Source organism: Hyla sarda, chromosome 6 (genome assembly GCF_029499605.1).
Source record: "Hyla sarda isolate aHylSar1 chromosome 6, aHylSar1.hap1, whole genome shotgun sequence".
NCBI lineage: Eukaryota > Metazoa > Chordata > Amphibia > Anura > Hylidae > Hyla > Hyla sarda.
The window spans coordinates 290,894,203-290,913,205 of record NC_079194.1 but is presented as its reverse complement, the minus strand read 5'-3'; the positions used below and the strand labels follow the sequence as shown (position 1 = coordinate 290,913,205).

The 19,003-nt window shown below is 44.3% G+C and overlaps 1 protein-coding gene across 2 annotated transcripts in view; it reads left to right on the top strand.

The window, feature by feature from the left end:
- CTTN (cortactin) overlaps positions 1–19,003 on the top strand; it is a 50,884-nt gene that overhangs the window by 18,969 nt on the left and 12,912 nt on the right. The window contains exons 4-10 of one of the 2 annotated variants that reach the window (XM_056527705.1): positions 2,019–2,148; positions 5,856–5,966; positions 7,846–7,900; positions 8,616–8,726; positions 11,678–11,788; positions 12,671–12,781; positions 16,354–16,464. In XM_056527705.1, coding sequence (XP_056383680.1) covers positions 2,019–2,148; positions 5,856–5,966; positions 7,846–7,900; positions 8,616–8,726; positions 11,678–11,788; positions 12,671–12,781; positions 16,354–16,464 — 740 coding nt within the window. The remainder of the gene's footprint in view (positions 1–2,018; positions 2,149–5,855; positions 5,967–7,845; positions 7,901–8,615; positions 8,727–11,677; positions 11,789–12,670; positions 12,782–16,353; positions 16,465–19,003) is intronic. The other variant, XM_056527706.1, reaches the window with a different exon arrangement.

Below are 19,003 nucleotides of genomic sequence, written 5' to 3'. Positions count from 1 at the left end.
GCAACGACGCCGGAGGCCTGCAGCAGCGCGGACCCAACCCAGGTAATTATGCCACCGGGGATGGGGGGAGGCAACGGGGCAGCGGCGCTGGCAATGGGTGCCGCTGCCCCTTCTCTCCCCCTGGCTGTCGGCGCCGCTTCTCTCCCCCTGGCTATCGGCGCCGGCAATGGGGCGCCGGCACCGATAGTCAGGGGGACAGAACGGGCAGCGGCGCCGATAGCCAGGGGGAGAGAAGGGCCGGCAGCAGGGCTCTAGACCCCAGGAAAGGCAGGGGGAGAGAAGCGTGTTATACGCCGATAAATACGGTATACAGTAAAATCTCCCTTAGCGGACACCTCCCAATAGCGAACAGTTTTTAATTCCCCGACACATTCCCAATAGGGAACAAAACACTCCCAATAAGGGACAATACACTTCCATTAGGGGACAACCAGGCTTATGTGCCGGCCCTACTTTGCACACAGGGCCGACCTCAGGGGGGTACAGCCAATACCCCAGTAAGTAGCCCAGGCCCTTGCTGCACCCCCCTGCAGAAGCCCCAACACAGAAGCAGGAGACCGATGTTTAAACAGTGGTCTCCTGCACTGTACGCCCACCGGCCACATCATTCAGCCCCTCCTTCCCTGATCCCCTCGTGCTACTTTATTTCCCCAGTGCCAAATCATCCCCTCCACCCTCCCACCTCTTTAATACCCACTGTGCCACATCATTTCCTCTTGATTCCCCCCACCCCCTTTATTACCCTCTGTGCAAATTCATCAACCCCTCTTTACCACTCCCTGTGCCGTTTTATTCCCCTTTATCCCCCTGTGCCACTTCCTAAAGAGGGGAGGTGATGAATTTACACAGAAGGGAATTAAGGCGGAATGAAATGGCACAGGAGGGATCAAGAGGAAATGATGTGGCACAGAGAGGGTAAAGGGGTGATAGTTTGGCACAATACACAGGGTAATAGGATGGCACAGGTTAAAAAAGTGGGGATGAAATCATACGGAGGGGGGGGGGTATAAGGGGAGAGTAAATAACACTGGGAGATTCTACTATAATATCGCATTTTATTGTGTTTTATATGTAATTACACTCTGGAGTGAGTACAGGACAGTATTCCGTCATTTAGGAAGATTTTTGACATCTCTCAATAGGGGACACTTTTTTTATTCTCTGTGAGTGTCCCCTATTGGGAGATTCTACTGTATGTGTGTCGATAGATAGATAGATAGATAGATAGATAGATAGATAGATAAAAATAGTAGATAAATCCGCAGCACACTCAAATCAATAAAAGGTGAGATTTATTCAATTTTCCAAAAAAGTGTCACAGCAACATTTCTGCCAGCTCACCTGGCCTTTCTCAAGCTCAGTACAAACTTTAACACTGTACCTGTTCCAGGGTTAGCTGCTCCTTTGGACACCAGGTGAGGGCGACCCCATGTTACTTTTTTAGGACACTGTGTACTGTACAGGACCCTGAAGAAGCTCCTGTCCTCTACATAGACCAGTGTTTCCCAAGCAGGGTGCCCCCACCTGTTGCAAAACTACAACTCCCAGCATGCCCGAACAGCCTTTGGCTGTCCGGGCATGCTGGGAGTTGTAATTTTGCAACAGCTGGAGGCTCCCTGCTTGGGAAACACTGACATAGACAGTGATTTATCAATTATCTACTTATTTTTCTTTAATCCTCACTTTTTCCTATTTTTGGATGACATTTTGGGGCTTCAGAACCAATTACAAGGTTTCCATAGAGTTCTGGTCTCAACATACAATGGTTTCAACATACAATGGTCGTCCCAGAACCAATAAATATTGTAACTTGAGGGACCACTGTACTACAAATGGACCCCCTGACCCAGGTCTGGTTCTGCGTGCACCATTCATCACCTCTTAGTTTTTTGGATGTGCTGCTTTTCTACTTGGTATATAGATAGATATATTTTATTTATTATAGATTATTTATATAATATATGTGTGTATTATTTGCAGTTTTTTATTTTTTATTTTTATCTCTCTCTCTCCTTTAGCATTCATAAATTGAGGGAAAATGTCTCCCAAGAACACCATAGCCTGAAGAAACAAGAGCTGGAGGATGGACCCAAAGCCTCTCACGGTTATGGAGGGAAATTTGGTGTGGAGCAGGATCGCATGGACAAGGTGAAATAATATGTTATATTTATCAATAGGCTTGCAAGAATAGAACTTTCTAGAGCAAGGGCTAAATCTCCGGTAATCTACATGTTACATATGCAGGTTTGTGGTAATATCGGCCAGTGTGGACCCTTCCTAATTCTCCTGAACTGCATTCAAAATCCTTCAGGTTTAAAGAGTACCTCTCATCAAAAAAACTTTTGATATATTATAGATTAATGTGTACAGAATAACTTTACAATTGCATGTTATTAAAAAATATGCCTCTTTCTATTTAATTTTCCACTTTGAAGAAATGACCACTAGGGGTCTCCCTACCAGTCCTGGCAGCAAGCATTTCAGACTCATGCTGGAGTCCTAAACACTACCAGCTGCCAGTCTGCTTTGTTCACAAAGGAGAACACTCAGAGCTGCCAGCCTGCTTTGTTCACAGTCTGTTTGGCTGTGAACAAAGCAGGCTGGCAGCTCTGAGTGTTTAGGACTCCAGCATGAGTCAGAAATGCTTGCTGACAGGACTGATCGGGAAAAATACAATAGAAAGAAGCATATTTTTCATTAACATGCTATTGGAAAGTTATTCAACATTCATTAATCTAAAATATATCAAAAGTTTGCCCTTGCCGTTCAGTGTGTATGTATATATGTACATAGATATATATACACTGAACGGCAAGGGAATGCTATAGCCTTCACTGATGGCATCCATTACAAAAAAGGCTCTATATAGTAATCTGGTATAGGAACTACGTTTAAGGGGGGGTTATCCCAAGAATTTGTCTTCTATCCACAGGATAGGTCAGTGTCCCCCAACCAGGGGGTATCCAGCCTTCAGCTGTACGGGCATGCTGAAAGTTGTAGTTTTGCACCGGCTGGAGGAACCCAGGTTGGGAAACACTGGGATAAGTGATAAAGTCTAACTCTGGGACCCCCACCAATTATGAAAACAGGTCATTTTTTACGTTAAATATGAGATAATACATACAAAAATAAAAATGATTTAATTATAAATTTAAAAGGGGTTTACCAGATAAAAATAAATATTTAATTGACAAATTAAATAAGTACTCCAGCCTTTATCAATTTATCCCCTATTCACAGGATAGGGGATAAGTGTCTGTCTGAGCTTGGATCCCCCGCAAGTTTCAGAAGAAGCCCCTGAATTTCCCCGCTGCGTGGATAAGCACAACATGCATTGTCTATGGTAGCACCAGAGATACATAAGTACTCGTGTATCCCCAGCGCCTCACATAGAGAATACATGGAGTTTAAGACGACTCCATGTAGTGTGGAGATTCAGGGCCCTCCACAATCTCCAGAACAGGTCCTGAAAACTCCTTTGTGTGGAGTCTGGGGTCGGCACGTAGTGGGGAGATTTGAATAGGGGATACGTTTTGTTAAATGTTGGAGTACCCCTTTTAATTCTCAGGGTTCTTTAAATATAAATAATAAATTGTACCTACCTGCCCTATCCCTCTCTGCCGCTGTTCTGATCGTGCCCAGGTCACCACTGCTCATTGCATTCTAGTAAAGTCAGAACACACAGAATCCTTAACCCCAGTGGTGACCCGCTATAGCCAGTGATTGGCCAAACAGCCATTAAAAGGGGTATTGCCATCTGGACATTTTATACCATATATGTCTGATAGATGTGGGTTCTATCCATGGAACCTGCACCTATTTTAAAATCGAGGGCCCTTCTCATCCTCTCCAGCCTGTGTGCACCTGCGGGAGCTGGTTTAGAAGTCAAAAAATGGCCTTTGTTACACCAGTGTGCAGCTACTAGTGATATTATTGTTATGATAACTGATGTTTTCGGGTTTCCAACCGTCCCTGGCAGCGGCAACTAGACCAGAGAGACCCTTGATACCGAGATATAGTAGGTGTGGTACTTAAATCTATCAGTCATTTATGGCATCTCCTTCGGACATATGCGAATACCCCAGTAAGGTACAGGCAGGCCTGGTCAACAGGGGGTTAAAGTTTTTTTTCCTGTAATAAAACACAATTGTTATATAGATTTGTAATGTGTGAAGGGTAAATCTAATATAGTAAAAGATCGTCTAAAGTTTTTAACATCATAGTTAAATCGTACCTGTCATAGCTGACAAAAAATAAATGAATAAATATGTTACTCAGTACCTAATTCTGATCACGTACATTTAACTTTTATGTGTCGAGGACCTATATTTCTCTTACAAATACTATTTTTCTGTTGCACACTCGATTTGTGATTGTCTTATGTGGAGGGGGCATGTCCCTTTCTTGCCCATACTCTGCTCTAGTCTCTTAAGTCTGGGAAGTGAGCCTGGGCTGTGTTTTCTCCATCTGTTACAAAACTACAACTCCCAGCAGGCCTGGACAGCCAAAGATTGTGTCGGCAAGCTGGGAGTTCTAGTTTGCACATGTGCACAGGAACATTCCAGCCTTTTTCTCCTGCCGAGCACTACATGCTCCTGGGTGAAGCCTCCGTCCCCGGGACAAGTCCGGGACATCATGACTAACCTGTCCGAAAAGAGGCAGAGGAGAGACACAACGGTATCCGTTGTAGAGGGCTCTGGGTGGAGGCCTCTCTTCTCTGCATGTCGGCACCTCTGTCTTCAAATGCGGGATGTCCCGCACTGACTGTGTGTGAGCGTGCTCCCTGCGCTCGCTCACAGGCAGAACATGCCCTCATACACTCAGCAGCCAGTATCGCTGTAATGTCCTATACTGGATACCGGCACGCTTTACGGCCGGTATCCAGTATGTAGGAAAATACAGGGTTGTCTGTCTTCAGAATGATAGACGACCCCTCATGGCGGTGATTTAAAAGTTAAATTTTTAGGATAAAATTGACATTTTTTTTTTTATTGCAATATATTTAAGAAAGTCATTTTATCACTAGGTCTACAAAATAAATAAAAAGTTTTTCATGATGACAGTGCCTCTTTAAAGGATAAGTATCATGAAAAAAAAACCGTATCCCCTATCCAAAAGGATATGGAGCCCCCCACAATCTGTTGTTTGGAGTCCCGGCTCTCCATCACTGGGGCGCGTCACTACCCCCGCCTGAAGCAGAGGCCGTCACGTCCCCTCTGTGTAGCTCTATGGGAGAGATGTTCTGCATTCTTTGGCTCTCCTATAGAGCTATATAAAGGGGGTGTGGGGCCCCCGCTTCGGGCAGGGGTCGTGACGCGCCCCTGTGACGAAAAGTATATCGCGCTGGCCCCAGCGCTCTGACCCCCTGTGGTCAAAGACTTCAGATGGGGATAATTTTTTTTTTTTTTTTCGTGAAACTTATCCTTTACGATAGGTTCCAGCTACCTTGTACTTCCTGCTGTGTTCAGGGCTCTGTGGGACAGCGGTCATTATACCCGGGCCTGGTTTGGCTGTGGTGTGACTGACAGATTGTAGGGGCCTGATGTTATACACTGGGAAGCAGCTTCTAAATAAGATGAGTGTATAAAGGAGCTATTGAAGCAGCTGCCATCTGATTCACAAGCCTCATGCCGAGCCGCTTCATCACCCGCATGTGTACGATGGCTGCCTGTGAGCGGGGAACGGGAAGTGGTGGGCGGAATAAGCTCTCACTCCAGGGTTTGGCAGACAGAAAGGGCATATTCTGCACCTCGTGCCAGTCCAGTCAGGGCACTGGAGATGCAGTTAACATACCACTGGGTATACTGGTACGATGCCACGATGAGTACTGACAGGAGGCTTACTTCTCTTTCTAGAGTGCCGTGGGACATGAATATCAGGCGAAGCTATCCAAGCACTGCTCACAGTCCGATTCGGTGAAGGGTTTCGGAGGCAAGTTTGGCGTTCAGACAGACCGCGTGGATCAGGTACGATATCCTTGTACTACATGCCGTATACTCATTACTTATGTACTGTCTATTACGCCCTGTTTGAAACTCATTGGCCCTCATTTACTAAGAGTGTTGTGTAGGTTTCTTTGTGGGTTTTAATTCCCTACAATTTATTTTCCACGGTATTTACTAAGGTTTCCCTACAGTTTCCACTTTCCCTACACTTTGCTTTTTTTTTTTTTTTTTACACATGTTCTGATCTGTAGGGTTTTCCTCAGCTCAAATCCACCACATTTTATGTGGAAACCTTAGTAAATATGTTGGGATTTTGTGAAAATGTCGGGAACACGCCCCTTTTCAGAGACCATGTCCCCTTTTCCCGGCGGTCACGCCCCTTTTTCAGGTTTTCTTAGCAAAATGGAGAGTTAGTCGGAGGTTTTTCAATTCTGGCGCAAATTCTGGCGCAAAATCTGGCGCAGACAGAATTTCTGGCGCAATGCGACAGAATCTGATGCACAACCCGACAAAACAGGTCGGGTTTGCAATAGTAAATGAGGGCCATTGTACGTTTTATAGTATAAAGTATCCTGAATTTTACTGAGAACGTCTAACCCCGACATATGGTAATGTATGCCATTGATACTCTTAAAGGGGTACTCCCTGTAAACATCTTATCCCCTATCCAAAAGATAGGGGATAAGATGTACGATCGCAGGGGTCCTGCCGCTGGGGACCCCCGTGATCTCAGGGCCGCCAGCGGCAGCATCCTTCCACGTTTTGTGATCTTGTCTATGGGAGGGGGCATGACGCCTTCTCCCATAGACGTGAATGCAGCGGGCGTGGTGGCCAGCATTGCCAATCATCAGGCACAGAGCGGAGTTCGCTCCGTGCACCCAATGACAGGGGTGCCCCAGTGAAGATCGCGGGGATCCCCAGCAGCGGGAGCTCTGCGATCTAACATCTTATCCCCTATCCTTTCAATAGGGGATAAGATGTTTACAGCGGAGTACCCCTTTAATGGGAAACTGTGGTCTGGATATATAGTATACAATCTACTGGGCTATTCCATTCTGCAAAATATCCCCACCAACCTGCTAGCCATTACCTATCCCAGTGTTTCCCAACCAGGGTGCCCCCACCTGTTGCAAAACCACAACTCCCAGTGTGCATGCTGGGAGTTGTAGTTTTGCAACAGCCAAAGGCACCCTGGTTGAGAAACACTGTCCTAGAGTATATAGCAAACACAAGTATGAAAGCAACCTTAGGCCAGTTTCACACAGGTGTATTATGCAAAACGTCCGTGTGAAACTTGCCTAAATGTGAGCTTGGTGTTGATTCCTCATTGATCACTATAATGGCAGCTATCGACCTCTTACTTGTTCTGTTTTTTCGCTGCTGTAGATTAAAGGGTACCTCTCATCAAATAAACTTTTGATATATTTTAGATTAATGAATGTTGAATAACTTTCCAATAGCATGTTAATGAAAAATATGCTTCTTTCTATTGTATTTTTCCCGATCAGTTCTGGCAGCAAGCATTTCTGACTCATGCTGGAGTCCTAAACACTCATAGCTGCCAGCCTGCTTTGTTCACAGCCAAACAGGCTGTGAACAAAGCAGGCTGGCAGCTCTGAGTGTTCTCCTTTGTGAATAAAGCAGACTGGCAGCTCGTAGTGTTTAGGACTCCAGCATGAGTCTGAAATTCTTGCTGCCAGGACTGGTAGGGAGACCCCTAGTGGTCATTTCTTCACAGTGGAAAATGAAATAGAAAGAAGCATATTTTTTAATAACATGCAATTGTAAAGTTATTCTGCATACATTAATCTATAATATATCAAAAGTTTTTTTGATGAGAGGTACCCTTTTAATTTTCTGTTAAAATACAATTCTCTCTAACACTGGTTGTCGTCTACAGTCGGCCATGAGCTTTGAATACCAAGGAAAGACTGAGAAACATGCATCCCAGAAAGGTAGGAAGGAACATGCAGATCTTTGATTGACAGGTTGTTAGCTAAATATTTCTGTATGTCACCTAAAAGCACAATAACTGTAACAGAATTCATAGCAAAATGGACTCTAACAAAAAATGTATATGTGACAGATTCTCAGGAGATCTGGCAGGAGTTTTGACATGAGTAATATTGGATTGTACTCACTATTCTGCTGGTGAGGTCACTGTGTACATACATTACATTACTTATCCTGTACTGATCCTGAGTTATATCCTGTATTATACCCCAGAGCTGTACTCACTATTCTGCTGGTGAGGTCACTGTGTACATACATTACATTACTTATCCTGTACTGATCCTGAGTTATATCCTGTATAATACTCCAGAGCTGTACTCACTATTCTGCAGGTGAGGTCACTGTGTACATACATTACATTACTTATCCTGTACTGATCCTGAGTTATATCCTGTATTATACTCCAGAGCTGTGCTCACTATTCTGCTGGTGGGGCCACTGTGTACATACATTACATTACTTATCCTGTACTGATCCTGAGTTATATCCTGTACTCCAGAGCTTTCCCAGTTTATTGATCTATTCTATAGAAGGATATGACTGTTCAGATTTACTTTATTCCAGCAGAGATGTAGACTGTGTACTCTGGATTATCACATCCAAATCACTTCTCACTTTTTTTTTTTTTTTTTTCTTTTTTTTTTTTTCCTTCTTAAGATTACGCCAGTGGGTTCGGGGGAAAGTACGGAGTTCAGGCTGACCGCGTGGACAAGAGCGCTGTGGGCTTTGACTACAAGGGCAAAACGGACAAACATGAATCTCAGAAAGGTTGGTGACAAAATGAGGGAGCAGAGACTGCACAGAATACTGTTGTCACAGAATACTGTTGTAGTTTTGCAACAGCTGGAGGCTCCCTTGTTGGAAAACAAAGCTTTAGACAGCTTTTCCCAACCATCAATTTTGTATTGGATTTTAGATACTATTTATTTGCATAGTGATGAGCTGCAATACCAGACGCAGCCACGGACAAGAGTGGCGCTGTTAAAAGCCTATTTGGACCACGTGTCCACCCAGCCAGAATAAATAACCTCTAAAAAAAAAAAGGACATAAAGAGCATCTCCTTATTTGGCATGGTTACCAATTCATCTTAATTTTGCTATTTTATTTTTTATTTTTAAATGATTTTTTTATTTTTTTTATTTATTATAAAATTGTTACTTGCATAAATAAAAGAATAAAAAAAAAAAAGGAAAATAAAATGAAATAAAATTTAAAGGAAACTGCATACAACCGTCGCCACTTGGCATTGCGCTGTGACTAAACCGAGTTATTCATGGCTCCTTCCTTCTTGAGCGTCTGGTAATTTTCGAAGGATTAGAGGAATTTGGATGTAGCAGAGGTTAATCAGCGGGATGAGTGTGCAGACACTTATCCTAAATTGGTTTTATGAGTTGTAGATGCCGAGAGTAGTCGTGCTTGTCTGACAACAGATGGATGTTACGAGGAGCGTACAAGGACCTTGGTACCACGGGGGAATAGTCATTTCTATCTGAATATGTGCGATCATTAATATTGTAATGGAGACAGGAGGAGAAGATCGAGTGGAGACCGTTTATCAGTAGTATTGCCTTATTTTCCAGTCTTATTTGCGCTCAACATTCCGAACGCCATATTTATCAAGAGCTCAAGGTTAGGTCGACTGGCGTTGTCCTGCACCTCTCTCACTTGGAGGAATTTTGGTTCACCTGCACTATTGAGGCCTACATCCTCCTCCAGAGTCTCTCCTAGAGTTTAAAGGGGTTATCCAGGAATAAACTTTTTTTTTTTATATCTCAACTGGCTCCAGAAAGTTAAACAGATTTGTAAATTACTTCTATTAAAAAATCATAATCCTTCCAGTACTTATGAGCTTCTGAAGTTAAGGTTGTTCTTTTCTGTCTAAGAGTTCTCTGATGACACCTGTCTCGGGAAACACCCAGTTTAGAAGCAAATTCCTATAGCAAACCTCTTCTAAACTGGGCGTTTCCCGAGACACGTGTCATCAGAGAACTCTTAGACAGAAAAGAACAACCTTAACTTCAGAAGCTCAGAAGTACTGGAAGGATTATGATTTTTTAATAGAAGTAATTTACAAATCTGTTTAACTTTCTGGAGCCAGTTGAGATATATATAAAAAAAATTTCTTTTCCTGGATAACCCTTTTAAGGGGTACTCCGGTGGAAAACTTTTTTTTCTTTTCTTAAATCAACTGGTGCCAGAAAGTTGAACAGATTTGTAAATTACTTCTATCCAAAGGATAGCGGATAAGATGTCAGATCTCCGCGGTCCCGCTGCTGGGGACCCCCGGGATTGCCGCTGCGGCACCCCGCTGTCATTACTGCGCAGAGCAAGTTCGCTCTGTGGATAATGACGGGCGATACAGGGGATGGAGCAGCGTGACGTCATTGCTCCTCCCCTCGTGACATCACGGCCCGCCCCCTTAATACAAGTCTATGGCAGGGGCGTGATGACCGCCACGCTCCCTCCCATAGACTCGTATTGAGGGGGGCGAGCCGTGACATCACGAGGGGCGGGGCCGTGACGTAACGATGCTCCGGCCCCTGTGTTGCCCGTCATTACGAGCAGAGCGAACTCGCTCTGTGCAGTAATGACAGCGGGGTGCTGCGGCGGCAATCCCAGGGGTCCCCAGCGGCGGGACCGCGGAGATCTGACATCTTATCCCCTATCCTTTGGATAGGGGATAAGATGTCTAGGGGCGGAGTACCCCTTTATGGCTGTACGGGCATGCTGGGAGTTGTAGTTATGGAGGCACCTTGGTTGGGAAACACTGCCCTAAATATAGACTTTAAGGGTATGTTCACATGGGCGGGTTTACACTAAGGAACTTCAGCAGCATGATCTTGATCACACTTTAGCTGGAATCAACTCAGAAGACATTGCCGTCTATGGGGACGACAATGTCCGCACGGACGGAATTTCTCAATGTGAACCTAGCCTTACTCCTACATGGTTTCCTCTTGGGTTTCCCTGGTTGTCAGCCTATTCTTGGCACAGTCATGTCCACTATTAAGTATGCCCATTTAAATAGTGTGTCTATGTCCATTTATGTATATGAATACCCTACCAGGCTTAATATCTACTTTTATGATTTTTTGTTTACATGATGATACTTTATACCTCAGATTCTTATTGAACTTTAATTTTCCATTACTACAATTGTACCCTAAGTCTGTTGCCCAATGAAGTTCTCACGCTCTATGCCATTTGAGTGTAACATAAATTATGTACCTTGTATTCTATGTCTCGTATTCTCTGGCAGAAACCACTAAGATGAATGAAGGGCCTATACACACATATTGTAAACAGTACAAACAAATATAAAAATTACTGTGTAACAAGCAAATCAAACCATATCAAAGTGACATAATAAGGAAAAAAGTATATGCATGAAGTGAGATAAAGTAATGATGCCATTAAGCAGCAGAATCCAGCAATAGAAGAGAGGGTTAGGTCAAATATCAAGATGGTTGTCAGAGATACGGTGTCAACTAAGTCCCGACACGTTTCGTTGCCTACATTGCAACTTCCTCAGGGATGCAGTTGCACCCCTGAGGAAGTTGCCATATAGGCAACAGAATGCGTGGGCACCGTACCTCTGACTACCATCTTACTATTTGACCGGTCATCTACTTATCCCCTATCATTTGGAGAGGGGATAAGTTATTTTTTGCCAGAGATCTCCTTTAAGTTCATATGCTAATGCTTTTACCTTTTGCAGATTATACCGCAGGTTTTGGTGGAAAATTCGGTGTCCAGGCAGACCGTGTGGATAAGAGCGCTGTTGGATTCGATTACCAAGGAAAGACTGAAAAGCACGAGTCCCAGAAAGGTTTGTAACTCTGAGCGAACATGAACACAGTGCTGTTTTTCCCCACTACTGTACTATAAATGGAACCTCAGGGGCGGGGCATATGTAGCTTTCCATAAAATGGGGTATTTCTTATTGATTTAGGTGTCCCTCCTGATGATCTGTGCCACCATGTGCCCCCCTAATGATCTGTGCCACCATGTGCCCCCCTAATGATCTGTGCCACCATGTGCCCCCCTAATGATCTGTGCCACCATGTGCCCCCCTAATGATCTGTGCCACCATGTGCCCCCCTAATGATCTGTGCCACCATGTGCCCCCCTAATGATCTGTGCCACCATGTGTCCCCCAAATGATCTGTGCCACCATGTGTCCCCCCCCAAATGATCTGTGCCACCATGTGTCCCCCTAATGATCTGTGCCACCATGTGTCCCCCCCCCCAAAATGATCTGTGCCACCATGTTTCCCCAATAACTATACAATATAGCGCAGGGAAAAGCCTACTATTATTGGTTCCCCAAATTGGCTGGAGATGATGGCATTCCCGGGTGCCCTCCTTATAATCCGGCCCGGCTTACTGGCCCCAAAAACTGGTGGCCGCATTAAGTGTCTGCCAGTTGAGCCCCCTGATATACACTATGGTCTGCCTAGAAACTGATTTAGCAAAAGTATTAGTAACAATCCAATACATGATGGTATATGTCAGCATTTCCTAACCAGGGTCCCTCCAGCTGTTGCAAAACTACAACTTCCAGCATGCCTGGACAGCCTTTTGCCTGCTGGGAGTTGTAGTTTTGCAACAGCTGGAGGCACCCTGGTTGGGAAACACTGGTATATGTAGTAGTGATAGGATGTATTCACATCTGTATATATAATTCTCACACTGCATTTTCAATTTGTAGATTATTCTAAAGGTTTTGGCGGTAAATACGGCATCGACAAGGACAATGTAGACAAGAGCGCCGTGGGGTATGAGTATCAAAGCAAGACCGAGAAGCACGAATCCCAGAAAGGTTCAGTATTATTACAGCTTCTTATGGTTTATATGTGGGAATCTGTATTAGCCCGCGTCTGTATCCCTCAAAGGCGCAGTGTGACACGACGGATACAAGCTCAGGGTGTTAGACAAACCAGTGTGTATTGATACATAAGAGTCATACATAAAAAAAAACTAAACATAATCTCATAACAAGAGAACTAACCTTTTCGGGTTTTTTCCCAATTTTGTTGCTTGGGGTTTTTCTAGATATTTCGGCACTAATGGTGGCAGTATATAGCTAGATGTATATGTCTCAGGCCAGTGTTTCCCAAACAGTGTGCCTCCAGCTGTTGCACAACTACAACTCCCAGCATGCCTGGACAGCCTTTGGCTGTCCAGGCATGCTGGGAATTGTAGTTTTTCAACAGCTGGAGGCATCCTGGTTGGGAAACACGGTCTTAGACTCTGGCATTTAAGACATCATAACATCCCATATGGTGGATGTTTTCTTATTTATTTTATTTGGCAACATTTATTTATTTATTTTCTTTAAAATTTTTTTTTTTAGTTTTTTAGCTTTTCCTTTCCCTGAGGCTCCAATGGGGGGCAGTTACAGGATTAAAAAAACATGTCTGCTTTCTTTTATAAAACTTCAAAAACCATGTATGTACCGAGCCAATCAGTCGCATGATTATTCATTATCCCCCAATCCCTGGGCCCCTCCCCTCAGTTCAACAGTCTAATTCTGAGACGGCTAGAAGAGTTACTCAGAGCTAAGAGGAAGGTCTGAGGGGGTGCTCAGTGCACACAGCTCTGTGCACTTAGCATAAATGCTCCACCTCCTAGGCACTTAGTGTTAAGGCTCCACCTCCTGGTACATAGCATAAAGGCTCCACCTCCTGGGCACTTAGCATAAAGGCTCCACCTCCTGGGCACTTAGCATAAAGGCTCCTCCTCCTGGGCACTTAGCATAAAGGCTCTTCCTCCTGGGCACTTAGCATAAAGGCTCTTCCTCCTGGGCACTTAGCATAAAGGATCTTCCTCCTGGGCACTTAGCATAAAGGCTCTTCCTCCTGGGCACTTAGCATAAAGGCTCCTCCTCCTGGGCACTTAGCATAAATGCTCTTCCTCCTGGGCGCTTAGCATAAAGGCTCTTCCTCCTGGGCACTTAGCATAAAGGCTCTTCCTCCTGGGCACTTAGCATAAAGGCTCCTCCTCCTGGGCACTTAGCATAAAGGCTCCTCCTCCTGGACACTTAGCATAAAGGATCCTCCTCCTGGGCACTTAGCATAAAGGATCCTCCTCATGGGCACTTAACATACAGGCTCCTCCTCCTGGGCACTTAGCATTAAGGCTCCGCCTCCTGGACACTTACAATAAAAGGTTGCTGTAAGAGGTTTTTTCAGTCATGTGCATGACTGGAACTTAAGGTATCTTTTTTCCTCCTCTCCCTGTCCTCTATATGGAACTCTCAGAAGTTTTGATTCCCTTTTTTTTTTTATAAATGGATTCTCGGAGCTACAATAAAAACTTGCTGTCATATTTTTCATTTTGCACTGAAAAATTATGTCAGCCTAAAGTTTTTCCACTATGAAGATGACAACCAGATTTGTTTTTTGTTTTTTGCCTTTATTAAAGGGGTATTCCTATCCCCAAAAGTGAAACCTTATTCACAGGATAGGCGATAACAAACTGATTAGTAGGGGGGGGTCTGATGGCTGGGACACCCACTGATCAAGAGAAAGCAGAAAAATGGGGAATGAACACCGGAATGGCACAATGATATGGCACATGCAAACCACAGGCCCAATCGTTTCTAAAGGCCTGCTGAACATTGCCAAGTGCCGAAAACATTTGACCACTGTTCTTGGGGTTGGTTGGACCCAAAATGATCAGATAGTTATTCCCTATCCTGTGGAAATGCTATAATTTTTGGAGATGGCCGTCCCCCTTTATTCTTGGGATTTTGTTTTTATATTAATTTAATAATAATAATACATCATCATTATTATCTTTATCAATAATAATAATAATAATAAAATAATAATATAATAATTATTTATTATTATTGATAAAGATAATAATGATGATTTATTATTATTATTTTTTATGACCTTTCAACTTGTTAAAATCTGAAATGCTGCCACCATTGGTCCCTATGATTGTTGGAAATCTGATTTGTAGGGTGTCTGCTGCCTGTTCCTTCACTGTTTATGGACCAGTCCTATGTAACATTCCTGTGTACTGCATGGACGGTGCTCCATGAGGGAATCACTGACCGCCTTCCCCCCCATCCATTACCTGTGACCCTCTTACAATCCTTGTTTTAATAGTCTTGCATATGGTGAATTGATATTTCAGGAAGCCTTGTTCCCAAATGAGCCTGTTAAATAGGAATTCTACCTAATGAGCCTTTATTATAATAGAATTTCAGCAGCATTTAGTCTAAAGGGGTTATCCAGGAATAGAAAAACAGAGCTAATTTCTTTAAAAAAAACAGCACCACAGCAAAAGTTTTTCAGCTTGGCTCTGAACTGAGCTGCAATGCCACAAAACAACCTGAGGACAGGGGTGGCGCTGTTTCTGGACTCTGATACTGGATAACCATTTTAATACATATGAATTTAGTGCTATACCCTTAACTTATATATACCTGAGAATATATATATATATATATATATATATATATATATATATATATTTAATGTACTAAGTCTGTACATCCATTTATCTAAATTAATACTTAAAAGTTCATAAAAAAGAAAATGTGAAAACTGTGTTTTAATAGCCATTTTCTATACAGAGATATATAGTGGATTTATCAAAACCTGTGCAGAGGAAAAGTAGAGCAGTTGCCCATGGCAACCAATCAGATCGCTTCTTTTAGTTTTCAGAGGCCTTTTCAAAAATAAAAGCAGCAATCTGATTGGTTGCTATGGGCAATCAACTTTTCCTCTGCACAGGTTTTGGTAAATCTCCCCATGTATTTCTTAAATTTACAGGCCCAAAGCCTGAGGCTGCACTACTGACAGTACGTCACCCTTGATCCCATCAGCTACAATGTTTAATGTGTGAATAATATCTACATATCTTCTAATATATAAGCCAGGCGGGAAGTAGATTACCGCACCTGACACATAACAAGTCATATTGGGGGAGATTTATCGAAAAGTTGCCCAGTTGCCTATAGCAACCAATCAGAGCGCTTCTTTCATTTTGCAGAAGTCTTTTTTTTTTTTTAAATAAAAGAAGCGATCTGATTGGTTGCTATGGGCATCTTTTTCCTCCGGACAGGTTTTGATAAATCTCCCCCATTGTCGCCAGGATTTCTCAGTAGTGCAGCCTCAGGCTTTGGGGCCTGTAACTTCAAATCATCATATCTCAGCCTAGAAGTAAGATATTAGGACATGGTTTTCACATTTTAGTATAGATTAGAGGAGGTCCTTTCTCTGAAGTCCGTTCCCATTTAGCAGGCTCACCCCAATTTAACTTCACTATTCTTAGCGGGTACTAAGCAGCAGATGTCCGTAACTCATAACCTGTTGGGTGTGCATGGGGTGTGTCTCATTCCTGTTTAATGGCACATGGATTTCTGTGTGTGCGTAGACTATGTGAAAGGGTTTGGAGGAAAGTTTGGTGTACAGACAGACAGACAAGACAAGTGTGCGCTTGGCTGGGATCACCAAGAGAAACTTCAGCTCCACGAATCCCAAAAAGGTATTCTGTGACCCTCCGCTCCCTGTTACATGTGGTCCGTGTCTTCTCCACTGTTCTTTACCGTCTAATTTTCACCTCTACCTGTGCGATGCTTCTCTGGTGTCTCTTTCTCCGTATATCTAACCTGTACTACTATGCGGTGGGAAGTGGGTGCCTCACACTAATGGCTAGGGATAGATAAAGAATTAAGCTTCTTCTAGTACCAGGGGTGACATGTGTAACCTTATCCATCTCTTTCTGAGAGAATGGAGCAAAATGCTGCCGATTTTTTTTTTTTTTTTTTTTTTTTTTTTTTTAATACCAACTTGAAAGTTTATTAAAGGGGTATTCCGGGCAAAAACATCTTATCCCCTATCAAAAGGATAGGGGATAAGATGTCTGATCGCGGGGGGGGGCCCCCGCTAGGACCCCCCGCGATCTCCCTGCGATCTCCCTGCGTAGCTGTGTCTGAAGTTTCAGAAAAATCCGTGCTTCCGAGACGTGACGTCACGCAATGCCCCCTCCCATAGACATGAATGGAGGGGGCGTGGTGTGACGTCACGTCCCCGTCCCGAAAGCACGGAGGTTTCTGAAACATCAGACACAGCTACGCATAGAATGTGGGCTGCTGCAGGGAGATGGCCACCCGCGGCTGACCCCCCGCAATCAGACATCTTCTCCCCAATCCTTTCGATAGGGGATAAGATGTTTTTGCCCAGAATAGCCCTTTAAAGTTTCAAGACAGCCGGTTCACCAGCACTAAAAACAATACTGTGGGTTATAGTTAGAGATGAGCGAACTTACAGTAAATTCGATTCGTCACAAACTTCTCGGCTCAACAGTTGATGACTTATCCTGCATAAATGATATCAGCCTTCAGGTGCTCCCGTGGGCTGGAAAAAGTGGATACAGTCCTAGGAAAGAGTCTCCTAGGACTGTATCCACCTTTTCCAGCCCACGGGAGCACCGGAAAGCTGAACTAATTTATGCAGGAAAAGTCATCAACTGCCGAGCCGAGAAGTTCGTGACAAATCGAATTTACTGTAAGTTCGCTCATCTCTAGTTATAGTGCAAGTGAACCAAATAACCAAAATTATGTATAACTTACTGGAATCCATAGCCAGCATTGCTGATATGTTAAAGGGGTACTCCACTGCCCCAGGGTTCGGAACATTTTGTTCCGAATGCTGGCTGTGGGGTCGTGACGTCACGGGCCACGCCCTGCATGACATCACACCACGCCCCCTCAATGCAAGTCTACGCCCCCTCCCATAGACTTGCTTTGAGGGGGTGTGACGTCACCAGCCCGAACCCAGCATTCGGAGAAAAATGTTCCGAACATTGGGGCAGTGGAGTACCCCTTTTAAAGGGGTACATCGGAGGGGGAAAAAAAATATATTTTTCTAATCAACTAGTGCCAGAAAGTTTAAACAGATTTGTAAATTACTTCTCTTTAAAAATCTTGATCCTTCCAGTACTTATCAGCTGCTGTGTGCTCCAGAGGAAGTTGTGTAGTTCTGTGCTCTCTGTAACATCTGTCCGTGTCAGGAACTGGAACAGGAGAGGCTTGCTATGGGTATTTGCTCCTGCTCTGGATATCTTCATTAAGGAACTTTGTTTTAAGTGACATAATTGAAAAAAATAGGTTATTAGACAATGGTCTAAAATCTGAAGGGTCAAACAGGAGAACAGACACATGCCTTGGTGTCCACAAAGGACTTTACTGGACTTAAAGACGGTACTCCACTGGCCAGCGTTCGGAACATTTAGTATCGAGCGCGCTGCAGGGGGGTCAAACGCTGTTCCGAACGCTGGCCAGAGGAGTACCCCTTTACTAATTCCATTCGCAAATTCCAGTCCTCTTGTTTTTCTCAATGGGATTCTGCTGCACCGCGCACACTGCTGACTTTTAGTTCCGGAAATGAAAGGGGTACTCCACCTCTAGCATCTTATCCCCTATCCAAAGGATAGGGGATAAGATGTCAGATCGCCAGGGTCCCGCTGCATGGGACCCCCGGGATCTCCGCTGCGGCACCCCGCTTTCATTACTGCACAGAGCAAACTCGCTCTGTGCGAAATGATGGGCGATACAGGGTCCGGAGCATCGTTACGTCACAGCCCCGCCCCCTCGTGACCTCACGGCCCGCCCCTCAATACAAGTCTATGAGAGGGGGTGTGGCGGCCATCATGCCTCCTCCCATAGACTTGCATTAAGGGGGCGGGCCGTGATGTCACGAGGGAGCGGAGCCGTGACGTAACGATGATCCGGTCACTGTATCGCCGGTCATTACGCACAGAGCGAGTGTGCTTTGTGCAGTAATGATGGCGGGGTGCCGCAGCGGAGATCCCGGGGGTCCCCCAGCAGCGGGACCCCGGCTATCTGACATCTTATCCCTTATACTTTGGATAGGGGATAAGATGTCTAGGGGCGGAGTACCCTTTTAAAATTCCGGACTTTGCCAAAAGAATGCTTTCCACTCGCATGTGCACAGAATGTCGCCCTATAACTACACGGTTGTTGTGGTAGATTGAGGCACGTTCAACCCTTAGATGGCGCAGG